The sequence below is a fragment of the Moschus berezovskii genome, chromosome 9, assembly GCF_049115385.1.
Source record: "Moschus berezovskii isolate FMDL1 chromosome 9, NW_MosBer_1.0, whole genome shotgun sequence".
Classification (NCBI taxonomy): Eukaryota; Metazoa; Chordata; class Mammalia; order Artiodactyla; family Moschidae; genus Moschus; species Moschus berezovskii.
Window position 1 is genome coordinate 52,849,395 of NC_142468.1, and position 25,454 is coordinate 52,874,848.

General features: G+C 37.0%; 1 protein-coding gene across 10 annotated transcripts in view; it reads left to right on the forward strand.

Moving 5' to 3' along the window:
- RNF111 (ring finger protein 111) overlaps window positions 1-25,454 on the forward strand; it is a 94,588-nt gene that overhangs the window by 56,461 nt on the left and 12,673 nt on the right. For 8 of the 10 annotated variants that reach the window (XM_055435600.2, XM_055435599.2, XM_055435604.2 and 5 more), the window contains 6 exons: window positions 7-133; window positions 5,219-5,382; window positions 8,228-8,422; window positions 16,127-16,446; window positions 20,273-20,534; window positions 24,977-25,325. In XM_055435600.2, the coding sequence (XP_055291575.1) occupies window positions 7-133; window positions 5,219-5,382; window positions 8,228-8,422; window positions 16,127-16,446; window positions 20,273-20,534; window positions 24,977-25,325 (1,417 nt within the window). The remainder of the gene's footprint in view (window positions 1-6; window positions 134-5,218; window positions 5,383-8,227; window positions 8,423-16,126; window positions 16,447-20,272; window positions 20,535-24,976; window positions 25,326-25,454) is intronic. The other 2 variants (XM_055435603.2, XM_055435607.2) reach the window with 1 other exon arrangement.

Consider the following 25,454-nt stretch of genomic DNA (forward strand, 5'->3'; position numbering starts at 1 on the left):
TTCTAGGAAATATTGATGAAGATGTTGTGGTGATAGAAGCTTCCTCCACTCCCCAGATCACTGCCAATGAAGAAATTAATGTTACTTCAACTGATAGTGAAGTGGAGATAGTAACAGTTGGGGAAAGCTATCGGTAAGATTTTAATTCCTAGTTGTATATTTGAAGTTTTAAGTATAAATATTTAGACACATTTGTGCTGCAGATATTTTCATTGTTTTACTTTTTTTTTAAACCTAGTTTGAGTATGTGGTTGTTAAACCAGGCTGAGTTAGATTCATCTGGGAAGATTATAAAATACATATTGTTAGTGGATCATGGCCCAGACCAGTTGAACCAGAATCTTAGGAATCAGTATGTTTTAAGCAACCTAAGTATACAGTGAGAGTTGAGTCATTTGCTCTGGATAAATATTGATTTTACTTGGTGTTTTATAAAATTGAGTTTGTTTTATGATTCAGAGTTCACAAACTCCTGGTTTCTCATTAATACCAGTGATGTTTATGCTTTCATGTTAGGACAACTTTGTATAAAACCTCTTTTAAAATTTTTTTGTCCTTCACTCAGTAATTTGTTATAAGCTCTGTAGTAAAAAATGAATGGGATATCCTCGTTTGTTTTGATAAATAATTGAAATGACTGTCCTTTTGAGAATCACTTTGACCAAAAAAGAGAGAGAGAGAGACCATAATACTGTGTTCATTTTGGGCTTTAGATGGTTACAGATACTGGTAAAGGAAGCAGTGAACTGCTCCTCTCTTTCATTTCATGCACAAAACTAATCTATGGATGAACCTTAATTTTTGTGTTGGAATGAATTTAGAAATGCATTTGCTTATTGTATTTTAATGTTATTGATTGGAAAAAAAATGTTCATGTTACAGTCATATCTAGAACATTCTTCTTTACTTAACACTTTCTCATTGGAATACTGCTCTAATGGCATGGAAGAGAGCACTCTATAACATATCCTTGTTTAAATTTAAATGATTTTCCCATACTTGGAGGAAAATTGATACTCCATGGTATGTGCCATAGATACCTGTGACTGCCCATAGTGTTTGATACAACATTAACTTGGCTTTTATGAGCTATCAGTTCAGTTCGGTTCAGTTGCTCAGTTGTGTCTGGCTCTTTGCAACCCCATGAATCACAGCACGCCAGGCCTCCCTGTCCATCACCAACTCCCGGAGTTCACTCAAACTCATGTCCATCAAGTCGGTGATGCCATCCAGCCATCTCATTCTCTGTCGTCTCCTTCTCCTCCTGCTCCCAATCCTTGCCAGCATCAGAGTGTTTTCCAGTGAGTCAGCTCGTCGCATGAGGTGGCCAAAGTATTGGAGTTTCAGCTTTAGCATCTCCAATGAACACCCAGGATTGATCCCCTTTAGAATTGACTGGTTGGATCTCCTTGCAGTCCAAGGGACTCTCAAGAGTCTTATTATGAGCTATAATGACTGTTGAAACTAAGAACCTGTTTTTTCATGGAATTGGAGAGCTTTCTTACCATGCAAATGTTTAAATATTCAAGCAAATGCATTTACATAGTGATAGATAATGCTCTTGAAAGAGACATATATGCTCATTACTCATATTTATTTTCCTTATGGTTACCTAGAACATTAACTTTGTCAGTTCAACTGGCTCATCGCCCTTCCTCTCTAAGAGAGAATGTATCCATGTTTCAGATCTCCTTGTGTCAGGATTTGACGGTTGCCATTAAGGCCTCTCTGAAACTGTTCCTTATACATCAGGCTTTTTGCTGGTACTTCACTCAACAATATATTTGGAGTTAGTACATCCTGTGAAGTTTTCACCAAAGTACTGCAAACAGTGGAAGTTTCTTCAGCTATTAACAGTTTCTCGGAAATAATAGGCAGCTCAGTTTCATCAAAGACTCTTGGTTTCTCAAGAATTTTAAATGGTGATCATTCTCATCTAAAACATCTTGAAACATTTGTTTATCCTCATGCCTTAATATGTACAATTCTTGCAGGAATACACTGTCTTTTTTTCTTTTTTTTAAATCTGTGTCTCAGGATTTAACCTCTATATTCCTATTACTTGAAAATTTAATTTTACAATTTGAAGTTCTTTCTAAACTTCTAGGCTCTATGATTGCTGAGGCCAGTTTCAGCTCAGTTTGAACTTTGGAGTTCTTCTCTGAACTTCCCTGTATGAACTTTGAATGATCAATCTCATTTGCAGACAACTACGTGTTAGTGGATCTGGCTCACTTTTTTCCATACATGCTGACATACATAGATATAAGCATATAGGCAGTTTTACATTCATTTTGGGCAGGATAAAAACCAACTTTGTAATAAACCCCATCTTCCTAAAACATTTATTTTTTTCTCCTTGGTTCCTGAGAACTGCATATTCTATATACTATCTCTCTGTACCTTTAATCCAGATCATTACAGTGAATCCTTTACAATTTTTTAAAAATAAAATATATGCCTGTAAGTAATTTAGTACAATACACATAATTAATAGATGATAAAAGGCATTCAGTGTTGAGGGTTTGTAGTTATATGCCTTTAAAGCATGAAGTGGCTCAAACAATGATGTTATTATGTATAGCTGCCAAAGTATAGTTAGCTGCAGTAAACTAGCTACAAATATCCTTACTTCTCCTGACAGCAAGAAATCTCTCTCGTACTTTAAATCTCTTTTAGGACAGTCCCAGAAACAACTTGGTTCTGGACTCCCAAAGCTGAAGATCATGTGAATGTTATTAAATGGTTCAGTTCAGTCGCTCAATTGTGTCTGACTTTTTGCGAACCTATGAATCGCAGCACGCCAGACCTCCCTGTCCATCACCAACTCCCGGAGTTCACTCAAACTCATGTCCATCAAGTCGGTGATGCCATCCAGCCATCTCATTCTCTGTCGTCCCGTTCTCCTCTTTCATGGGGATGGTCTTGATCCCTGTCTCCTGTACAATGTCACAAATCTCCGTCCATAGTTCATCAGGCACTCTATCAAATCTAGTCCTTTAAATCTATTTGTCACTTCCACTGTATAATCATAGCGATTTATTTAGGTCATACCTGAATGGTCTAATGGCTTTCCCTGCTTTCTTCATTTTAAGTCTGAATTTGGCAATAAGGAGTTCATGATCTGAGCCACAGTCAGCTCCCGGTCTTATTTTTGCTGACTTATAGAGCTTCTCCATCTTTGGCTGCAAAGAATATAATCAGTCTGATTTTGGTATTGACCATCTGGTGACGTCCATGTATAGAGTGTTCTCTTGTGTTGTTGGAAGAGGATGTTTGCTATGACCAGTGCGTTCTCTTGGCAGAACTCTGTTAGCCTTTGCCCTGCTTCATTCCATATTCCAAGGCCAAATTTGCCTGTTACTCCAGGTGTTTCTTGACTTCCTACTTTTGCATTCCAGTCCCCTGTAATGAAAAGGACATCTTTTTTGGGTGTTAGTTCTACAAGGTCTTGTAGGTCTTCATAGAACCGTTGAACTTCGGCTTCTTCAGTGTTACTGGTTGGGGCATAGGCTTGGATTACTGTGATATTGAATGGTTTGCCTTGGAAACAAACAGAGATCATTCTGTCATTTTTGAGATCGCATCCAACTACTGCATTTCGGACTCTTTTGTTGACTATGATGGCTACTCCATTTCTTCTAAGGGATTCCTGTCCACAGTAGTAGATATAATGGTCATCTGAGTTAAATTCACCCATTCCAGTCCATTTTAGTTCGCTGATTCCTAGAATGTCTACATTCACTCTTGCCATCTCCTGTTTGACCACTTCCAATTTGCCTTGATTCATGGACCTAACATTCCAGCTTCCTAGGCATTATTGCTTTTTACAGCATCAGACCTTGCCTCTATCACCAGTCACATCCACAACTGGGTATTGTTTTTCTTTGGCTCCACCCCTTCATTCTTTCTGGAGTTATTTATACACTGATCTCTAGTAGCATATTGGGCACCTATCGACATAGGGAATTCATCTTTCAGTGTCCTTTCACTTTGCCTTTTCATACTGTTCACGGGGTTCTCAAGGCAAGAATACTTAAGAGGTTTGCCATTCCTTTCTCCAGTGGACCACATTCTGTCAGACCTCTCCACCATGACCCGTCCTTAGGTGGCCCCAAACGGCATGGCTTAGTTTCATTGAGATAGACAAAGTTGTGATCCGTGTGATCAGATTGACTAGTTTTCTGTGATTATGCTTTCAGTGTGTCTGCCCTCTGATGCCCTCCTGTAACAACTACCCTCTTACTTGGGTTTCTCTTACCTTGGACATGGGGTATCTCTTCACTGCTGCTCCAGCAAAGCGCAGCCGCTGCTCCTTATTGGACTAGGGGTATCTCCTCATGGCCGCCGCTCCTGACCTTGAACGTGGAGTTGCTCCTCTCAGCCCTCCTGCGCCCACGCAGCCGCTGCTCCTTGGTCGTGGGGTTGCTCCTCTTGGCTGCCACCCCTGACCTCCGACGTCGCCCCTGACGTCGGACGTCGGGTAGCTCTTCTCGGGCCTCCTGCGCTTGCGCAGATGCTGCTGCTTGGTCGTGGGGTACCTCCTGTCCGCCGCCGCCCCTGCTTGGACGTGCGGTGGCTCCTCTCGGCCGATGCCCCTGACCTCGGAGGTCCCGTAGCTCCTCTCGGCCCTCCTACGCCAGCGCAGCCCCCGCTCCTTGGTCGTGGGGTATCTCCTCTCGGCCGCCGCCACTGCTTCGACGTGGGGTAGCTCCTCTCGGCCGCCGCCCCTTACCTCAGACGTCGGGTAGCTCCTCTCGGCCCTCCTGTGCCCGCGCAGCCGCTGCTCCTTGGTCGTGGGTTAGCTCCTGTCGGCCGCTGCCCATGAACTCGGACGTGGGGTAGTGTAGGATGTTGATATTTTTGTTACTGTATCTATGGTGAATAATTTTAGGTAGTAACATAAAATGTAAATGATTAATTATAACCCAGGTGACTATTCAAAGTACACCTTGAAAAGAGAGTAGCATTCTTGAAACAGAATCCTGTATTTTACACCAATGATAGGCCTAACATATTTTTCGTTTTCTTAGGTCGGTTGGTGAACTTTTATTAAATATTTAATTCAGCAGATGTTTATTGAGTGCCTGGCATTATGCCAATCCTAGTTTTAAATTCTATTGTGATTATCTGGAGAATTATTGCATGAAGAATTTCACAACTTATTTTGTAAAAAAGGCTTATGATTTCTTAGGTGAGTAAAAATTTTGTTATTTAGGTCTAGGTCAACCCTTGGACACAATAGATCTCACTGGAGCCAGGGTTCAAGTTCTCATACAAGTCGACCACAGGAGCCACGGAACCGCAATAGAATGTCTACTGTTATACAGCCCTTGAGGCAGAATGCAGCAGAAGTTGTGGACCTTACTGTTGATGAAGATGGTAAGTTGGAGTGCTAGCAGTGTGGAATTATGAAGACAATTTAGTAAAATGAAATATCTTAATATGTTAGAAACTCTTATTGCTACTTATTATTGGTAATAATATGTCAATAATATATTATTAAATTTCAGAGAAGTTGGCAGATATCCTAATGTTATTTTTCAATTGATAATATAACGCCAGTTTGTAAGTTGTGTCTAAAAGTTCTTTCTGGTTATTGTTTCACTGCTAGGTAGTTGTTTTCTTAGAAAAAATTATTTTTACAGGTGGTAGTTTGATCTATCCTCAGACTTATGTATTACTTTAATTTATAATATTGCTGTCATACTTTACTATGGAAAATAGAAACAACAGTTTTAAAATACAGAACAGAAAAGCAGTGTAACTGAGTTTAAATGATTAATACTAGTTATTTGAGATGTTGAATTTGCTTTTATAAGTTACGTTATCTTTCAGTGTAATAATATGGTTACTTTATGTGCTGCTTAGCTTTAGTGTTTCGTTTTGGCTTACAGGGCTTCTATAGCTCAGATGGTAAAATACCTGCCTGCAGTGCAGGAGACCCTGTTCAATCCCTGGGTCACAAAGATCCCCTGGAGAAGGAAATGGCAACCCACTCCAGTGTTCGTGCCTAGAGAATTCCATGTACAGACCATGGGGTTGCAAAGAGTTGGATATGACTGAGCAAAAGACTTAAACTTCATTTCTTTGGCTTACATACAGCTACACCCAAGTAACTGAGGAAAGAACGCTAGAGTTGGAAAGCAGAGGTTAGGAAATGTGGTAAGCAAGTATGAATATATGAATAGGTTTGTGAATTTCCCCTCAAATTGAGAATTATCTTCAGATACTGATAGTTAAATCTTAGAAGGAAGTAATTGAGAACTCTGCTTAATGAACTGTGGTAACCTGAATGGAAAGGAAGTCCAGAAGGGAGGAGATATATGTATATGTATGGCTGATTCGTTTTGCTGTACAGTAGAAGCTAATACAACATTGTAAAGCAACCATACTCCAATTAAAAAAAATTAAAAAGAAGCCCTCAATCATAATGTCCTTAATATTTGGTAAGCCATATAGGGATTGGATTCTTTACCATCCAAGCCACAAGGGAAACCCATTAGTTTTGTCTGTTAGCTATAAATTAGATAAAGAATACATTTGCTATGTCGGAAGAGTTAAGGGTCTTGGGCAATCAACTCTAATATTGGCTATTGGCAGTTTGGATGATCATAACTTTCAAAGTACCAATACTTTGGAGTTAAGATGTTTATGAAGACAGAATTTATTCTCAGTGTCTACATTTCAGTTAACAATGTCTTGGTTTTTATTTTGGAAGTACCATAAATCATCTGTAAGAAGTGGTTAATATAATAGGGATTTGTTAAAGATTATCCAATTAAATATCAATGACTCTTTTGGAAACTTTTTCTGTTTTCCTATGTGACACCTGCCATCTAAGCAACTTTTTAATCCACTTGAATTTAGTTCAAACAGAATACTTTTATGTTAAAAGTATTCCAGTGATTCGTAGACAGACTCCCTTCTCTCAGTGGAAGGCTTCCATCTTAGTAAAAATAAATCTAAAACATAAGTTTAGTTAGAACAGTGGTTCTTACCTAGTGGCCGTTTTGTGTGCCTGGAGACATTTAGCAGTATCTACACACTTTTGATTCTCAGAGTGAAGGGAGAGTGCTGCTAACATCTAATGGGTGGAGGCCAGGGGTGCTGCTAAACATCTTATGATGCAAAGGACAGCCCACCTCTAAGCCACTCCCACCTCCAGTCCAGAATTATTCAACCAAAAAAGTTAATACCTCTGATTGAGAAACTGAGATAAACTATTGGCAAATAAACAGAAGTTCCTTCCTCTCCCTTTTATGTTTAGGCAAATATGTTTCTTTAAGCATCTGAAGTATCGGGTTCCATAACAGGCACTATTTGTGTTTCAATAATCAGTGTCCTGTACTGCATTGTATAGAATGGTTGTCTTCTCATTCTTTCTGTATCACTTTTAAATATCTTTTTTGCCAGTCTAATTATTGTGACTATGCTTTGGACAGATTTATTCCCATTATTAATTATTAAAGTCATGTAACAATTAGAGTCTAAAATAGAACTCATTCATAAGTTAAGGTCTATCTAATTTCTTTTAATTTCTACCACAGAAACTTTAATTTTTATTAGAAAGCACTGATAAAAATATTTGCAAAAAATTGGGGGAAAACATACAAAAAGACGTGAAAAATTAAAACATTAAAAATCACAGTTAATGTTTATTAAATGACTTCCATTTGTAAAGCATCATATATAAGTACTTCATATGTGTGATCTCTATTCATCCTAGCAACAGTTCTATGAAGAAAATTTTGTACTTGTTCTATAGATGAGGAAATGGAGAGCAGTTAAGTAATTTCTCCTAGATCAATCTGTCAGTGGTGAAATCAGAATTTCTATCCAAACCATGTGACTCTAAAATCCATAGGTGCCAGAGAAAGTACAGTTTGTGTGCTAACAGCCTGTGACAATGTGTGTGAACATAGCAGAGGGACTTTTACTTAACCTCTCTGTGATCAGAAAACTTACATAGTCCTTACCCAAAAATCTATGTTAGTCCTTTGAATTATTGGAATATTCACATGTATGTTTAAAAATTCAGTAACATTTCAGTAACATTTCATGTTAATGTTGATTTAACTTTATGAAAGCTTTTCTTTTTGAACTATATATTGTACTTATCAGAGGGTTCACATTTTAATAGCTATAAAAATATTAGCTTTTATTAAAATATAACCCATTTCCTAAATTGTATTGAAGTGCTAAATAAACATTTTGTATTTTGTAGAACCTACTGTAGTACCAACCACTTCTGCGAGAATGGAATCACAAACCACAAGCGCTTCCATTAACAATTCAAATCCATCTACCTCTGAGCAGGCCTCTGATACTGCTTCAGCTGTCACTAGTAGCCAACCCTCCACAGTGTCAGAGACTTCAACTACTCTCACAAGCAATAGTATGACTGGTACTTCTACAGGAGGTATGTTTTAAAAATAAAAAGGGGCAGGGAGAGACTCTTTGTTAGAAAAAGAATTGTTGTTATTAAGATTTTAGCTGTGTTAGCAACAGTATGTTCTTAGAATAAACATCATATGTTAACAAAGTGGTCTCTATTAGAATTAGACTATGACTTCATATTTGAGTTTCTGGGTGCTATGTTACCCTAGTATTATAGCTCATCTGACAGAGATGGGGGAGAATTGAATGACTGACACCAAAAATACAATCAACAAAAGAAAAAAATGAATAGGATTTGATCAAAATTTAAAATTATTGTACATTAAGGGTAATTATAAGAAAGTGAAAAGATAGCCTACAGAACGGGAAAAAATATTTGAAAGTCATATATTTGATAAGGGTCTGGTATCCAGAATATGTAAAGAACTTGCACAGCTTAACAGTAAAAAGAAAAGCAGCCCAGTTTTTAAATGGGCAAAGAATGTACATAGCCATTTTTCCAAAGAAGAAGGTCATTTATATAAATGACCAAGAAGCACATGAAAACATTAGTTATTAGGGAAATGCAGATCATAACCAGAATGAAATTCCACTTTTCTCCTACCAGGATGCCTATAATTAAACAAAAACAAGAAACAGGAAATCAGAAGATGACCAGTGTTAATAAGGATATTGAGAAATTGGAACCTTTATTAACATCTGGTAGGAGTGTAAAATGGTAGAAGACACTCTGATGGTTCCTTAAAAAGTTAACCACGGAGTTAACATAAGACCTAAAAGTCGACTCCTAAATACGTATCGAAAAGAATTGAAAGTAGGAGTGGGAGTTTTAAGAAGCTTGACAATGTCCATTTTCCCAATTTTATTGTTTATTCTTTTGGTGTCATGTCTAAGAAGCTGTTGCTTAACCCAAGGTTGCAAAGATTTACTCTTATGTTTTAAGGGTTTTATAGTTTTAAAAAAAGGGAAAAATAAATGCAAGAAGGGCCCCCTGGGGAGTTAAGGGAATATGATTGTACTGATTGTGTGCAGTATGAGCTGATGGACTTCTCACTAGTCCTAGAACAATTTCCTTCTTGCAACAAAACGTTGTTTTCTCCTTCATCCCTAGGGGCTTGGGATTAAAATATACACACATTGATATATAAAACAGATAACCAACAAGGACCTACTGCATAGCTCAGGGGAACTATACTCAATATCTTGTAATAATCTATAAGGGAAGAGAATGTAAAAAAAGAGGATGTGTGAAAGTGTTAGTCGCTCAGTCGTGTCTGACTCTTTGTGACCTCATGACCATAGCCCACCAGGCTTTCTCTGTCCATGGAATTCTCCAGGCATCTGAGCCACCAGGCATCTGAGCCACCAGGGAAGCCCACCCACTACCCCCCCACACCCCGAAAAGAATATATATATGTAAATAACTGAGTCACTTAATACCTGAAACTGACACAACATTGTAAATCAACTATATATCAATAAAAACTTTTAAAGAGAGAGTTTTATAGTTTTAGCTTATAGATTATTTCTTAAGTTTCAGTTAGCAGTGCTATCTCTGGTTCTTTCTTATCAGCTATTTGACTAGGTCTTAAACTAGCCATTTTTCTCTCCTGAATGATGGCACAGAGATAGGAACTTGCTATTTACTAACAGAGGCATCATAGACCCTATAGGTTGTAGATTGCCTCTATCACCAGTAATAATCATAATCACCATTAATAATGAAGCCACCATATATTTTATATCAAATATGTTTTTTGTTTTTAATAATATGTTTAATTCTTATATCCTTATAACTTAACGGTGAGCAGATTGGAAATTATGTCTGATTTAGATCTCCCTTCCCTGGAAACTAAAGGTGAACCTTGAGGAAACAGGAGATTTCCTAGGGGTATCTTTTAAATACTGCATTTTTTGAAAAAGAAAATGTAGGCAGAAGTGAAATGGGCTTTTATTTCATCTATTGATTGCACACTCTTTTCTGGTTGCCTTCTGTACCTTATGTTTATCGAGATGTTATGTGAAACAGTCCCAACTTTATTTCAAGACAACTTTGAAACAGTCCTAACTTTATTTAAAGAAAACTTTATTTCAGAGCTTTTATTTATATACTTATTTTTTTAACACTCTGGTTTAGTTAGGATTCATATTGAATCTATTAAGTAGTAACATCATTGCATGAATGGACCCTCTCCATGATATTTATTCTATTTTTTTATAACGGCCCTTCTGATAGACTTAATCATGTTACGTTTCTGTAGACTTGGAGAATCTTGTTTAAGGCCAAGTTGTTCCTCTCTATAAATCTGATAAAAGCACATACAGATAGTCAGACTATATTAGGGGCATTCAGTTCTGCTGTCTTCATTTCCTTCTAGGACTGTAGAATATCACCTATTTTCGTCACATCCTGTCTTTACTTTGCACCTTCTTGCATATGTCCAACCTTGAATCACTTGAGCCATCTAGCTTCTCTCTTATCCAGGTTTCTAAATGGGGCTGATAAAAATCATAGAACCATGCAGATCGGTGCCTCTTAAATTTATGGACTCAAATCTTGGGCTGTTGGTAATAAGTTGTGATAGTATGATATACCTCAATTAGTTCCCTTCCCTTTCCTTCCCCTCAGTGTCTATTCCAGAATTGTCTTATTTTTCTTAAGACTCTCATTTCTGGGGATGGAAGGAGGATTAAAAAAATAAATGAAAGTTCTCATGCCTGAATACTTGTAACTTCTAGCCCCTTTAATAAAAACTTGTGTATGTTTATACCTATCCATATATCCTAACTGCTGGTCTTTTAACTCCCTTCCTGTAGCTTCCAGTTTCTTTATCTTTGCTCTTCATGCTATCCTTTTTTGTGTCCTTGACCTTGTTTTAATCTTGCCTGTGTGTTCAGCATCTGTGCTGGTTTCATTCCTTTCATATATGTACTTGTGCATTTGTGTTGTACACCTAAGGGATTTTCTTCACCTTAAACTCCTTCATTTAACTTTGACTCCTTTTAAAACAAACATGATGTTTAAAAATCTGGCAGTAAATTTTCTTCTCATCTACTTTTCTCCCAGAACTCTATTCTCATCCCTTTTTTCACTGATCTAATAATTATAGGTGTTTTCACCTGCCACCAGTAGTCAGTGACTCACCATTTTGTGCTTCCAGAGTGCTCTCCTTGTTTTAAACTTTCATATCCAGCTTCCTCTCCTCTGGACCATTCTGCAATCACCTCAAACTCACAATACCCCCAGTCAGCTTATCATCTGTGTGATTTCTCAATGTGTACATATGTGTGTATATGTGTACATATCTTGTGTATTCATTTATTCAGCAAACTATTTATTGATTGCATGCTATGTATCAGGCACTGTTCTAGAAGACACTGGTAACACAACATAAAAAGAGCTAACAGCTGTAGCAGATAATAATAGCTAACACCTGTTAAACTCATAATATTGGTTAATTTATTTATAGTAGCTCTGACTTCTGTAATAACCTATGAGATAGATTCTATGATTATTCTCATTTTGCAGGTGAAGTAACTTATCTAAGGTTATAAGACAGTAGAGCCAGAATTCAGACCTACAAAGTCTAGCTTGAATCCTGTGTTGTTCTTTATGCCAGTATATCTCAACCTTGGTACTCTTGTCTTTGGACTGGACAGTTCCTATAGGGGTGGGCAGGCTCTCCTGTGCATTGTAGGATATTTAGCAGCATTCTTGGCTTCTACCCACTGAATAACCAGTAGTGCCTTCTCCCCTCCAGTTGTGACTGCTGAAAGTATCCCCAGTTGTTGCTGGATATGCCTTGGGGGACAGTGTTGCTCTATACTGTACTAGAACCCAGTGCTTCTGTTACAATACTGGTTGATTTCTTTTTAAATTTTCTCTGTGCTTGATGATGAGCTCCTTGAGGACCAAAGATCAAGTCTTCCTTTTTTTAGCACTAAGCTGCTCCCATGTAGGCATGCCTCTTTTCCCTTGGGAGGTTAGCTTAAATTTAGCAAGTGCTTATTGATCTGCCTATGTTGTAGCTTGTTTCTAGTTGCTAGAGATAAAACAAAAGCAGACAATATCCCTAAATTATTTTAATGGTCAAGATTTTCCTTTTTACTGTTGTATTTCCAGTACCTTTATAGATCCTTAGCCATGTTATCATTATATGGTCAGTTCAGTTCAGTTGCTCAGTCGTGTCCAACTCTGCGACCCCGTGAATCACAGCACGCCAGGCCTCCCTGTCTATCATCAACTCCCAGAGTTCACTCAGACTTATGTCCATCGAGTCGGTGATGCCATCCAGCCATCTCATTCTCTGTCATCCCCTTCTCCTCCTGCCCCCAATCCCTCCCAGCATCAGAGTCTTTTCCAGTGAGTCAACTCGTCACATGAGGTGGCCAAAGTATTGGAGTTTCAGCTTTAGCATCAGTCCTTCCAATGAACACCTAGGATTGATCTCCTTTAGAATGGACTGGTTAGATCTCCTTGCAGTCCAAGAGACTCTCAAGAGTCTTCTCCAGCACCACAGTTCAAAAGCATCAATTCTTCGGCGATCAGCTTTCTTCACAGTCCAACTCTCACATCCATACGTGACCACTGGAAAAACCATAGCCTTGACTAGACGGACCTTGGTTGGCAAAGTAATGTCTCTGCTTTTTAATATGCTGTCTAAGTTGGTCATAACTTTCCCTCCAAGGAGTAAGTGTCTTTTAATTTCATGGCTGCAGTCAGCATCCGCAGTGATTTTGGAGCCCAAAAAAAGTCTGACACTGTTTCCACTGTTTCCCCATCTATTTCCCATGAAGTGATGTAGGACTTGCCAAATAAATGAATAAATGCATGAGTACATCTCAGTAATCTTCCTAGAATTACAGTAAAAGTACTTTAACCAGCTTGATGTCACTGTGATGTGGAGTTAATTTCTCTGATGTAGATTTGTGATGATCTATTTTTAGTGGACACTCAGTAGGCTAATTTTAATTTTAAAAAAGGTCAGGGTTTATTTACTTAATCGGATATCTTTGTATTTCACCCTGCTCTGGCAATTTTCTTTGGTTTTAACTCTTGAACAAGAGGAGATTCAGTTGTCTTTACTTTGGATTTCTACCTTGTTTGAGCAACAGAGAGCTTCTGGATTGTATGAAAACAGATATTAATTTAATTGGAAGTCAAAACCGTACCCTAAGAAGTAGAGATATAAGGTCAGTCCTCTTTTGAGGGGCGTACTGTTAATCATTTAACCCCTTAAATATATATTCAGCCTTAAGAATATTATAGTTATTGTGCTTCCTCTTCTCTCACGCTGACCTTTCTTTTTGGAATAATTGAAGACCAAGAGGGCAAGTCATTTTTAAACAGATAAATGTCATATCTATCACTTTGGTCATGCAGTCCCTAGGTCTCTTGCTCTGGTTACAGACTCATCTCCTGAGTCTTAGAGTTTTTGGATTTGTAAAATTAATGTGTCACAGTTGGAACGAACCATAAAGGTCATTTAGTCCATTCACTGAATGGATTTCGTGTCCTAAAGGTTTTTGATTTTCTTTTCTGAAGTAACACATGATAAATGACATTTACTTGTGTAACATTTTGACATGGGGACTGAGATATAACCCCAGAAATGTTGTAGGAAGTGAAGATCCTATAATAATGATATTGCTATAAATATTATAGCCTGTAGAGAATAGCTCCTTTTGATTCAGCATAACTAAGATAGCTGTTGACCATAGTCAGTGCCTAGTATGCCAGTTGTGATTCTATCCAGGTTACTCAAGAAATTTGAAATGCAAATGAATAAAAGGGATGTAGTTATTGAACTGACTTTGAATTTGCTATCACTTATGTTTTAAAAGTGAACAGTTTGTTGACTTTTTATCTTTTTTGTTTTTGTTACAAATTACTTGTGATATTTAACCTCTCAACTTATGATAACAAGGTAGTACTATTTCCAGGATGCTTCTAGAGATTAGTGTAATTCTTTTCTATCCAAGTTTACAGACTCCTGAATTCTGGTTCTCAGGTTAAGAACCTATATAAAAGGGCTCAGGAAATTAGCCCAAATAGGCCAGAATAGGAACTTGAGGGAGATAAAAACAATATTCAGAGATTTAGAATAGAGATACTGCCTAACAGGGTTTAGGAAGAGTTTAGGTTTGCCCAGAAGAGAATCAGCAACAGCAGAATAGGACATGTATAGGAGGGCAGATCCTGGAGAATTACAGGGAGGTATACTGCAATCACACCCATCAGTCAGAGCCACCCAGATTCATTTATGTGAGTCTGTAAATTCCCTTCATTGTTTTAGCCAGTTTTGGTTGGATTTTTTGTATTGTTTGTAAATAACTAGAAGATTCCTAATTGATACATTGGCCCAGAGAGAATAGCTTTGTATTGTGAGTCAGATAGGAGTAGGGTATCCCTGGTATTGTTTACTCTAGAAATATGGCTGGAACACAGGTGTACTCTGGAATCCTAAGAATTCTGAGGAGGTGCCTTGTGTCATGTGGGGGAAAGGAAGGACAAGCCTTTGGGTTTTCTATTCCTGTTATTTTTATTTTTTAAGTAAAAAATGTATCTGCATTTTTATCCTTTTTTAATTTACACATATGTAGTTTGAGGAAAGGGTGCTATTTCTTAGAGGAGTTTTAAACACTAGGATAAACCTTCTGGGGACACATTTGCTTTTCTTCTGGCCTGGAAGACTGTACCTTCAAAGTAACTCTGGGCACGTGACAGAGCATAATTAGGACTCAGATGTTTTGTACCTAGAAGATTATTATCTTTTCTAAGAACAGCCATGCAAGATAGTTACTGCTACATTTAATAGGCGAGAAAGAGATTAAATAACTTTCTTAAGGTCATTACTCAAATTAGACAGGCTCAGGATTGGAATTTAAGCCCATCTGACTCCATGCTTTTATCCCACTATTCAACTTTGAGTCACAAAATTATTACAAGAGACTTTTAATTTTCAGCCAGGTAGAATCTTATCGTTATTTTTGTTCTATTGGGTCTGAGGTTAGAGACCAGAGAAAGGGAAAAGACGTTGGAAGTTAGTGAGACTTAGCCAGATATGTTGTGAGTTGGATGGTTATATCTTTAAGAAGTTAAGATTTTAAGAAGTATGAAATAGTAGTCTTCATTATATAGGAATGAATTATAGTATTAAGAGTATTTGTTGTATATAATGGAAGGACTCCCGTGATGCTTTGAAATTTTTAAAATGCAATTTAAAACTAATAATTTATTTTTAAAAGCTAATAATTTATCATGACCTAGGAAAAGGTGATTTATTGCCATATTTAAACATCATGGTAAATATAAGCCTCTTGAAGCTTGGAAGAAAATCCCAGTGAAGACCACTGCCTAAAATTACAGGATGTACATGTTAAGAATGTGACTATATCACATTATTATTTACAGATACTTGAATTCACTAATCACTTATTATTTACCTATTTATACATAAGGTTGCTCAGATGGTAAAGAATCTGCCTGCAATGCAGGAGACCCAGATTGGTCCATGGGTCGGAAAGAACCCCTGGAGAAGGGAATGGCTACCTTACTGCATCCAGTATTCTTACCTGGAGAATCCCATGGACAGAGAAGCCTGATGAACTACAGTCCATGAGGTTGTGAAGAGTCAAACATGACTGAGCAGCTAAGCACACACACATATTTTTTACACAGTGATTCTTGATCATTTAATTGATCTGTGCATTTTTTCATTTCAAGATGACTCGAGGAGAACTGCGTCTAATGCTGTAACAGAAACTGGCCCTCCTGCAATGCCTAGGTTACCTTCCTGCTGTCCCCAGCACTCGCCCTGTGGAGGGTCGTCGCAGAATCACCATGCATTAGGACATCCACATACAAGTTGCTTTCAGCAGCATGGCCACCATTTTCAGCATCATCACCACCATCATCATACTCCCCACCCAGCTGTCCCAGTTTCTCCTTCCTTTAGTGATCCTACTTGTCCTGTGGAAAGACCTCCACAAGTGCAGCCACCTTGTGGAGCAAATAGTACTTCTAGTACCAGCTACCATGACCAGGTATGTGGAATTTGATGAGTTCTTCCTAATTTTTTAAAATAGCAGTTCCTTCCTGAGAAAAAAAATCTAATGATAAAGTTTATGTCCCAAATAAGTCATTCTTTTTGCCCCTGCAAGTGTGGCATAATTTAATGATTTGTGATTTTTTTTTTTTAATTAAGTATTTAGGATTTTCTCATGTTGTAAATGATTGCAACCAGTTGAGGGGAGCAGGGATGTGGATAATTGGATACTATTTTTTATTCTGGAATGTTTTTCAGTGTTTTTAGTTAAATATAATTGGATTTAATGTTTAGGATTTCATTTCAAACAAAGGTGTTGAAACTGCAGTGTCAGCCTCATTTCATGAGAAATTGGGGAATTCTCCCAGTTTTTTCCTCCTCTGCCTCCTCTTCTGGAGCCTCCTGGTAATCTTCACTCATCCAGAAATAAACAGACTTCTCAGCTGCAAAACCATACAGGGAGGAACCTCCTATTTCTCAGGAGCAGATTAGGTTTTTAGTTTCTGGGAAATTGAAATGTCAGCAAAAAAAATTATCAGTAATTTTTTTGCTAATTAAGTAAATTGGTTGATATTATTAGTTAGTACTTAAAATGTCAAATAATGTTAAATTAGTATTGGTGATCACATGGAGTAAATAAAGTGAGGTATTATGTGCTATTTTAACTTTTGCTATGTTGTTTCTGTGTATAATTGTGATGTAAACCTGGGTGGTGCATACTTTAAAAAATAAAATGGGTAATATAAAATGGTAAGTGACACATGTGCTGAAAAAAATGGGCTAGAAAAAGTTAAAGTCAGAGTAACTGCTCCACTGTACCCTTTCCCCTTTCCTCAAGTATATTACTTGCTTTGTCTTTTAAATTTTTCATGATTATCTCTTCTGCTTCTGACAAATTAAGAAAGTGAAGTGTTCCCTTAAGAAAAAGAAACTAGCTGCTGATATTAAAAAAAAATTGAAAGGGTTTAGTAGGAAATGTGATTGAAGTAGTAGGAAATGTGAATTTAGATGATGTTCTGGCTCTGGTAACAGCAGTTCTAAGTACTAACATCTGTTGATTGACTACACCTGTTCTACCTTTTGGGCCTAAAAAAGCAACCTGAGTGACTTAATTATAGGTAGAATCTCTTTTATTGTTTTATGTCAAATATAGGTGTAACCTATTCGTCTCTCTCTCTCTCAAATGTTAGTTGCTCAGTTGTATCTGACTCTTCGTGACCTTACGGACTGTAGCCTGCCGGGCTCCTCTGTCCACAGAATTCTCCAGGCAAGAATACCGGAGTGGGTTGTCATTTCCTTCTCCAGGAGATCTTCTCTAACATCTGTCTCTAAGTAGAAGTATTAGGACTACACACAAACCTTGAGGAAAATCAGCAGGATCAGACATTCATTAGTGATAATGGATATGAAGCTAAAGAGTGAGGTTTTGGAGATAAGAACAGTTTGAGATTCATGTAGCTCTTTGTCTCTGAAATTAGCCACACGTACATGGGATAGCCTCATATAGTCTACATTTGAGACCTGTGTGGACATAGTAGGAAGCTGAGGAGGAGGAGATTGGTCTTAGAATTTATAATTGTGTGGTGTCTCATGATTATCAAACTGTAGATAGGCAGAGAAGGATTGGGGAGGATTAGTCTTAACAACAGAGAAGTTTCAGTAGTCACTTGACTCTATCATACTACTCCTTTGGGTGTAGCTTTCTCTTTTGATAGAATAGTTTAATTAGTGTTATGCATTATTTATGATCTATGTAAAGGACTTCCCTGATAGCCCAGTTGGTAAAGAATCTGCTTGCAATGCTGGAGACCCCGGTTTGATTCTTAGGTTGGGGACATCTGCAGGAAAAGGGATAGCCCACTCCAGCATTCTTGGACTTCCTTTGTGACTCAGCTGGCAAAGAATCAACTTGCAGTGCAGGAGACCTGGGTTTGATCCCTGGGTTGGGAAGATCCTCTGGAGAAGGGAAAGGCTACCTACTCCAGTATTCTGGCTGGAGAATTCCATGGACTATGGGGTTGCAAAGAGTTGGACACGACTTAGCAACTTTCACTTTCCCTGGTGGCTTAGTGGTAAAGATGCCTGCAATGCAGGAGATCAAGGTTCAGTCCCTGAGTCAGGAAGATCCCCTGGAGAAAGAAATGGCGACCTACTCCAGTATTCTTGCCTGGGACATCCAATTGACAGAGGAGCTTGGTGGACTACAGTCCATGGGGTCGCAAGAGAGTCAGATATTAGTGACTGAACAACAAAAAAGTAATATTTGCTATTTCTGTACCATCTTGCTTAACCCCTCTTTTCCTTCTAGAATAAGAATTGAGTGAACTCTTGGAATTGTGAAGAAGAGGGTTTCTCTGTTGGTTTTTTCCCCCTTTTTATTCTCTACTTTTAACTTTACCCTCGGTTGCTTCTAGGAGGATCTTCACCCTACCTTACTCACTCTTTGGGAGTTTTCTTAATCACTGACTGGAGAAGAAGATAGGAAATTTGCTCACCTTCATAGTATGTTAATATTCCAGTCCATTTGCCAAATTTTAACCTAAATAGGAAATACACAAAGCATTCGCGTCATCAGTGATAATTCACTATCTTAAAATACTGTTCTTAAACCTTATTTATCCAAATTAGAAGATGATATTGTATTTGCCAACTCAGAAGAAAGACGTCAGACATTTACTTAATTGATTGTAGACACATAATAAAGAGGAAAGTAGTTCTATTGTCGTTCCCTCATTCTGTACCATTGTCCTCCTTCCCTTTTAATATCCAGAGTTTCTTATGTTTCTATTATCCTCTGAACAGGGTGGCCACTGAAACCACAAAGACCACTCTGTCTCTAAAAATAATAATAATAAAATAAATTTTTAAAATATACTAAGACCGCTATGGTTCCTTACTGGACTGAGTGACCTGGGCCTCTAATAAATGCATAACCCTAGCTTTCCTTACCTCTAGCCCCTCAGCTTTCAGTAGTGAACAATCCTTACATATGATTCCATATATAACATCTTCATTTTCTTTAATCACATTTTAAAAATTGCAGCTGTACTGAACACTAAGCAAAGGCTTATACTTAAAATACTTAAGAATATAAAGAAACAATTCTGTTTCTGTTATCTGTTAACTTCTGTTAGAGTAGAAGGTAAAGTGTTTGTTTTCCTTAGGACTTTTCAAAGTGCTATAGTAGGGATGGAATTTAGACTGTGATTTTTCAACTTGGTAAATGATCCTTCCCTAAAATTATCTTACTAATAAAAGTAATCGTGGTTTAATTTTTTTTAAGTGAAAAAGGTTGTGAGGCAAAGCTAACTAATGGTTTTAGCTTGAATAATCTTAGACCCTTTGTTATCTTGGATAATGTTTTCACTATTTGAGTTTTAGTTGAATCCTTGCTGTGTACAGTTTAAAAATGAGGCAGATTTTTATCTGAAACCTTAAATGTTTTCTGAAGGAGTCCTAAATTACCACTTAGAGTTTTGGTGTAAAGGAGGATATCGAAGTATAATTTAAAAGTTTTTCTCTTAAGACCTAGTATATGGAAGATAAATAGATCTTAAAATAATACATTAACTTTTGTTCAAGCACTATCACATGCTTGGTTATTTAAAATTGATTATAGTTTTTAAGTGGATAAGCACTATAATTTTTACAATCCAAGATACACGTATTTTTTGGTGCTCAGTAGGTCTTCACACTCAAAATTTTACTAGTTTCAAATTTATTGATTCTATTTTTCTAGATTACATTGAGTACTTTTACAGTATACCATAAACAATGTTTTGACCAAATTTTAGAAAGATAAAACATAGTTCCTCTTTATACAGCAGGCATTGCCAGTAGACCTGAGCAGCAGTGGTATCAGAAGTCATGGAAGTGCTGGTTTTCATGGAGCATCTGCATTTGACCCCTGCTGTCCTGTTTCTTCTTCCCGAGCTGCAATCTTTGGCCATCAGGCTGCTGCTGCCGCTGCCCCGAGTCAGCCATTATCAATAGATGGTTATGGATCAAGCATGGTTGCCCAGCCCCAGCCCCAGCCCCCTCCACAAGCCTCACTGTCATCTTGTCGACATTATATGCCACCTCCTTGTAAGTATAAATTTAATAGGCAAAGAACTTAGAGGCACATATGAAGCATTGTACTCTCCTCCATTTAATAACCTTTTAATAATTATAATTATAATTTATAAATTTCTAGTATTTCCTTGACCTAACAGTGGAGTGTATTTTTCCCATTTCATCCTTCCTTCACCTCACATACCTAAAGTGGTCTTCTTAAGCAAAAATGGCAGATGTTGTTTTAAAAGGTCTGGTAAAATAATAAAAAGTATCATATTTGTCTAATTTACAGTTTAACATTTACGTTTTAATATCTATCAGAAGTACATTGAATGGCAGTTTAGATTCCTATAAAAGGAAATTTTAAGGAATTTATATTTATCCTGTAATATTAAAAGGAAATTAGAAAGTTTAGTAGTTGTTTCTATACTTTCTAGGAAAGTAAACTTCAAGAATTCTGAAACTGAACTGAGTGAGACACAGGAGAAAATTCCTTGACAGAAAGCCAATTGTAGAAAGGTTTTCTGTACTCTTTTCATGCCAGCAATTAAAATAGAATCAGATATGACTTTTCTAAGAAATTGAAATCTATAAGATACAAGAAATGAGAAATAACCTTAGGCTGTGTAACATATATTTATTGCTTTAGTTAAATCATAGGCTAATAATCAGTTGGAAGCTTATTAAATATTTTGATTTTTAAAAACACTGAAAATTCATGCCAGGAGTAAAGCAAAACATTGGCAAGGAAATTTGCTTTTGTCCCCTGATTACATATGAGGGATAATGTTCAGTTATTTATCTTCTTACGATTCCAGTCCTATAATTTTAAAAATCTGTGTCCTGCATATACAGCTAGAGTCAACCCAGAATTTGTACAGTGAAATCTGGTGATACATCATTTATCTTTTCAAGAGTGTAAGTTTTTGCAAAGCATTAACCAGTGGACAAATTCCATGTGTGAACACTGGCAGAATGTGCAGGCTGTTCTGTAATAGTTGTTGATATACGTCTTTCATTTATCATCTTTTATTGGGAACTCAAAATGTGTGGTTTTCTCCCCCTCCTCTTTAAAAATAATATACTGAAGCAATTTATAAGTGTATCCCTTTCTTTTTTTATGTCCTAATCTAAAAAATTGTTTTCTTTTTATCATAAAAGTAACTTGTGTACACCTTAAGAAATTCAAACTGCAGAATAATATAAAATAAGTTAAAAGTCCTTCTCCATTCTTCCCACTAATCCCAATACCTCAGTGGTAGCAACTGTTTATAGTTCATTATAAACCCTTTCAGAAATTTTCTTTCTCTGCACATGTTATTATGACACATCTCTTATTATGACATGTCTCTCCTTTTTTAAAAAAATGGGATCATATCAAACATAGTATTTGCCTCTTTCATTTTTTATTTAAAAAAAATTTAACAATATGTCTCAGATTTTTGTAGTGCATAAAATTCTAGCTCATTGTTTTTAATATCCTCATAATTTTCCATTGTATACTGAATTAGTCCTCAGTTGATGAACATTTCAATTATTTGTAGTTTTCTACTAGTCTGTACATTGAACATTACCTTCAATTAAACTGATTGTGGTAATCATTTCACGTGGTATAATGTGGTATAATGTGTCAAATTATCATATTATATACTTTAGATATATTGTTTTAATTGTTAATTATACCCTAGTAAAGTTGAAAAATGATTAATAAAGAGTTAAATAAATTGATTCATTCCAAATAAAAACTTTAGCATTTTGTGTTATTTGTGAATATTATTTCTTGTATAATAATTTATAGAGTTAGAGAACCTTGCTGTGAAACTGGGCAAAATGCTCTAAATTTGAGGAAGAATAGTTAACAGAGAAATTAGTGACTTCTTTTTTGATGACTAAGAAGTACTGAGTGTTGTGACTTCTTTGAGTAAAACATTGATTTGAAAATACAACTTTTAGAAAATTAGTTTAAAAATATGTCTCACAACTTAAATTGAGCTCAGTCAAAGTTTCCTTTAAATATATGCTAACAAGTTTTCCTTTGACATATGGCTGAATGAGTATGTGGTTACCTAACTTTCACCCTGCTGCGTGAATCAAAGCAATTAAAAATTGAAGGTAATGTTTCTGTAATGAAACTAGAGAAATGCTATGGCTCCATACCAGGCTACCAAGAATATCTTACAAATAAAATGAAATTAGAGCTGAAATCCAGGGAGGAGACACACTTATTTTTAGACCTCAAACTGATGCTTATCTCTTAAGAGTAAGAGAGAGAAGTATTTCTTTAGGGGACCTTTCAACAGTCATTTTGCAATATAAAGATTCAGATTGAAGAAATGGGTGAAAGCATCTTTATAAAGGCTGATTTTCATGGCAAGTTGCTAGCAAGTATGCCCTCTACTCAGTGTAGCACAGGAAAAATAACATGGGGCAGGGAGAAAAGTGCAGTGGTGAAAATGCATGTTTACAGGCGTGCCTGGGACTTACAAGTTCCTTTCCTCTCTATAGTGCTCTGTAACCATTAATGATGAAAGAAAACATGATTTATCTGTTTATAAATATATAATTTATATATTTGACTTTACAAAAGCAAAATACTTATGACAGAGTAAAATTACCAGGAGACAATTTGGAAAAATTTTTATACTACCTTATGGCAAAGCTCCCATGTATACAAGGAATACTTATAAATCAATAAGAAAAAGGTGAATTATAAGCTAAGAATGTGAATAGATAATTCTGGGAAGAAATATAATTGATTAATGAATACAAAATTTTTTCTGATAAACATGTAAAAAATGACTGTAATTAGTCAGGAACTCTCATGTACTGTTGATGGTAATTAATTATGGTAAGCTTTTGGGAAAGGTGTTTTGTCAACTAGTATCTGAATTTAGATCAAATTGCCAACATCTGCTGGATCCTAGAAAAAGCAAGGGAATTCCAGAAAAACATCTGCTTCATTGACTACACTAAAGCAACTGTGTGGATCACAACAAACTGTGAAAAATTCTTAAAGAGATGGGAATACCAGACCACCTTACCTGCCACCTGAGAAACCTGTATGTAGGTCAAGAAGCAACAGTTAGAACCTTACAAGGAACAACTGACTGGTTCCAAATTGGGAAAGAAATACGTCAAAGCTGTATATTATCAGCCTGCTTAGCTTATATGCAGAGTACATCATGCAGAATGCTGGGCTGGATGAAGCACAAGCTGCAATCAAGATTGCTGAGAGAAATGTCAATAACCTCAGATATGCAGGCGATACCACTCTAATAGTAGAAAGCAAAGAGGAACTAAAGAGCCTCTTGATGAAGGTGAAAGAGGAGAGTGAAAAAGCTGGCTTGAAACTCAGCATTCAGAAAACTAAGATCATGGGATCTGGTCACATCACTTCGTGGAAATAGATGGGGGAAAAATGGAAACAGTGACAGACTTTATTTCCTTTGGCTCCAAAATTGCTGTGGATGGTGACTGCAGCCACGGATTAAAAACACTTGTTCCTTGTAATAATAGCTATGACAAACCTAGACAGCATGTTAAAAAGCTGAGACATCACTTTGCCAACAAAGGTCCATATAATCAAAGCTATGGTTTTTCCAGTAGTCGTGTATGGATGTGAGAGTTGAACCGTAAAGAAGGTTGAGCACCGAAGAATTGAAGCTTTTGAACTGTGATGTTGGAGAAGACTCTTGAGAGTCCCTTGGACTGCAAGGAGATCCAACCAGTCAATCCTAAAGGAAATCAGTCCTGAATATTCATTGGCAGAACTGATGCTGAAGCTAAAGCTCCAATATTTTGGCCACCTGATGCAAAGAGCCAACTCATTGAAAAAGACCCTGATGCTGGGAAAGATTGAGGACAAGTGAAGGGTGCAACAGAGGATGAGATGGTTGAATGGCATCATCAGCTCAGTGGACATGAGTTTCAGCAAACTCTGGGAGATAGTGAAGGACAAGGAAGCCTGGCGTGCTGCAGTCCATGGAATAACAAAGAGTCGGACATGATCAACAACAATAATCTGAATTTAAATTATTTTCTCAGACTCAGAACTGCTTATAGGAATTTATATTAGAGAAACTTTCTGTGAGTGGTGTGTATGAATGTGTGCCTTTGTGTTCAGACACTCGTGTACATACGTGTATGAAAGAGAGCACAAAAGGAATTATACACAGAGATGTTTATTGCAGCTTTAGTTTGCTTCCAATTTTTATCAATGGCCTTTTCTTCAATAAATTTTGTTGCCTTCCTGTAATGAAATGCTGTGAATGAAGTAAAACTATATATATTGACTTGAGAAGATACCTATAATTACTCAAAGAAGAAAACAGGTTGCCAAACAAGACTAAGCAGACTCAAGCATTGATAAAGTATTTATAAAATAAAAATACACTAATATGTTTGTAAAGTATAACACGAATGTATTATGGCAATATATGTTTAACCTTAGGGTGCTTGTGCTTTTCTTACAGATGCTTCTTTGACAAGACCACTTCATCATCAAACCTCTGCCTGCCCCCACTCTCATGGAAACCCTCCTCCTCAGACTCAGCCTCCACCTCAAGTGGATTATGTTATTCCTCATCCTGTTCATGCTTTCCATTCTCAAATATCGTCTCATGCAACATCTCACCCCGTGGCACCCCCACCTCCAACTCATTTAGCCAGTACAGCTGCACCAATCCCTCAGCATCTTCCTCCCACACACCAGCCAATTTCACACCATATTCCAGCCACAGCACCTCCAGCACAAAGACTGCATCCTCATGAAATGATCCAGAGGATGGAAGTTCAAAGAAGGAGAATGATGCAGCATCCAACGTATGTTTCATGTTTTTAAAAAGATAATCATCCTTTATTCTTTTGCCTTCTGTTTCCATTGGCTTTTAAAACTATAAAGTCTTCAGAAGTGATATAGCTATACTTAATCCTCAGTTCACTAGGAAATTA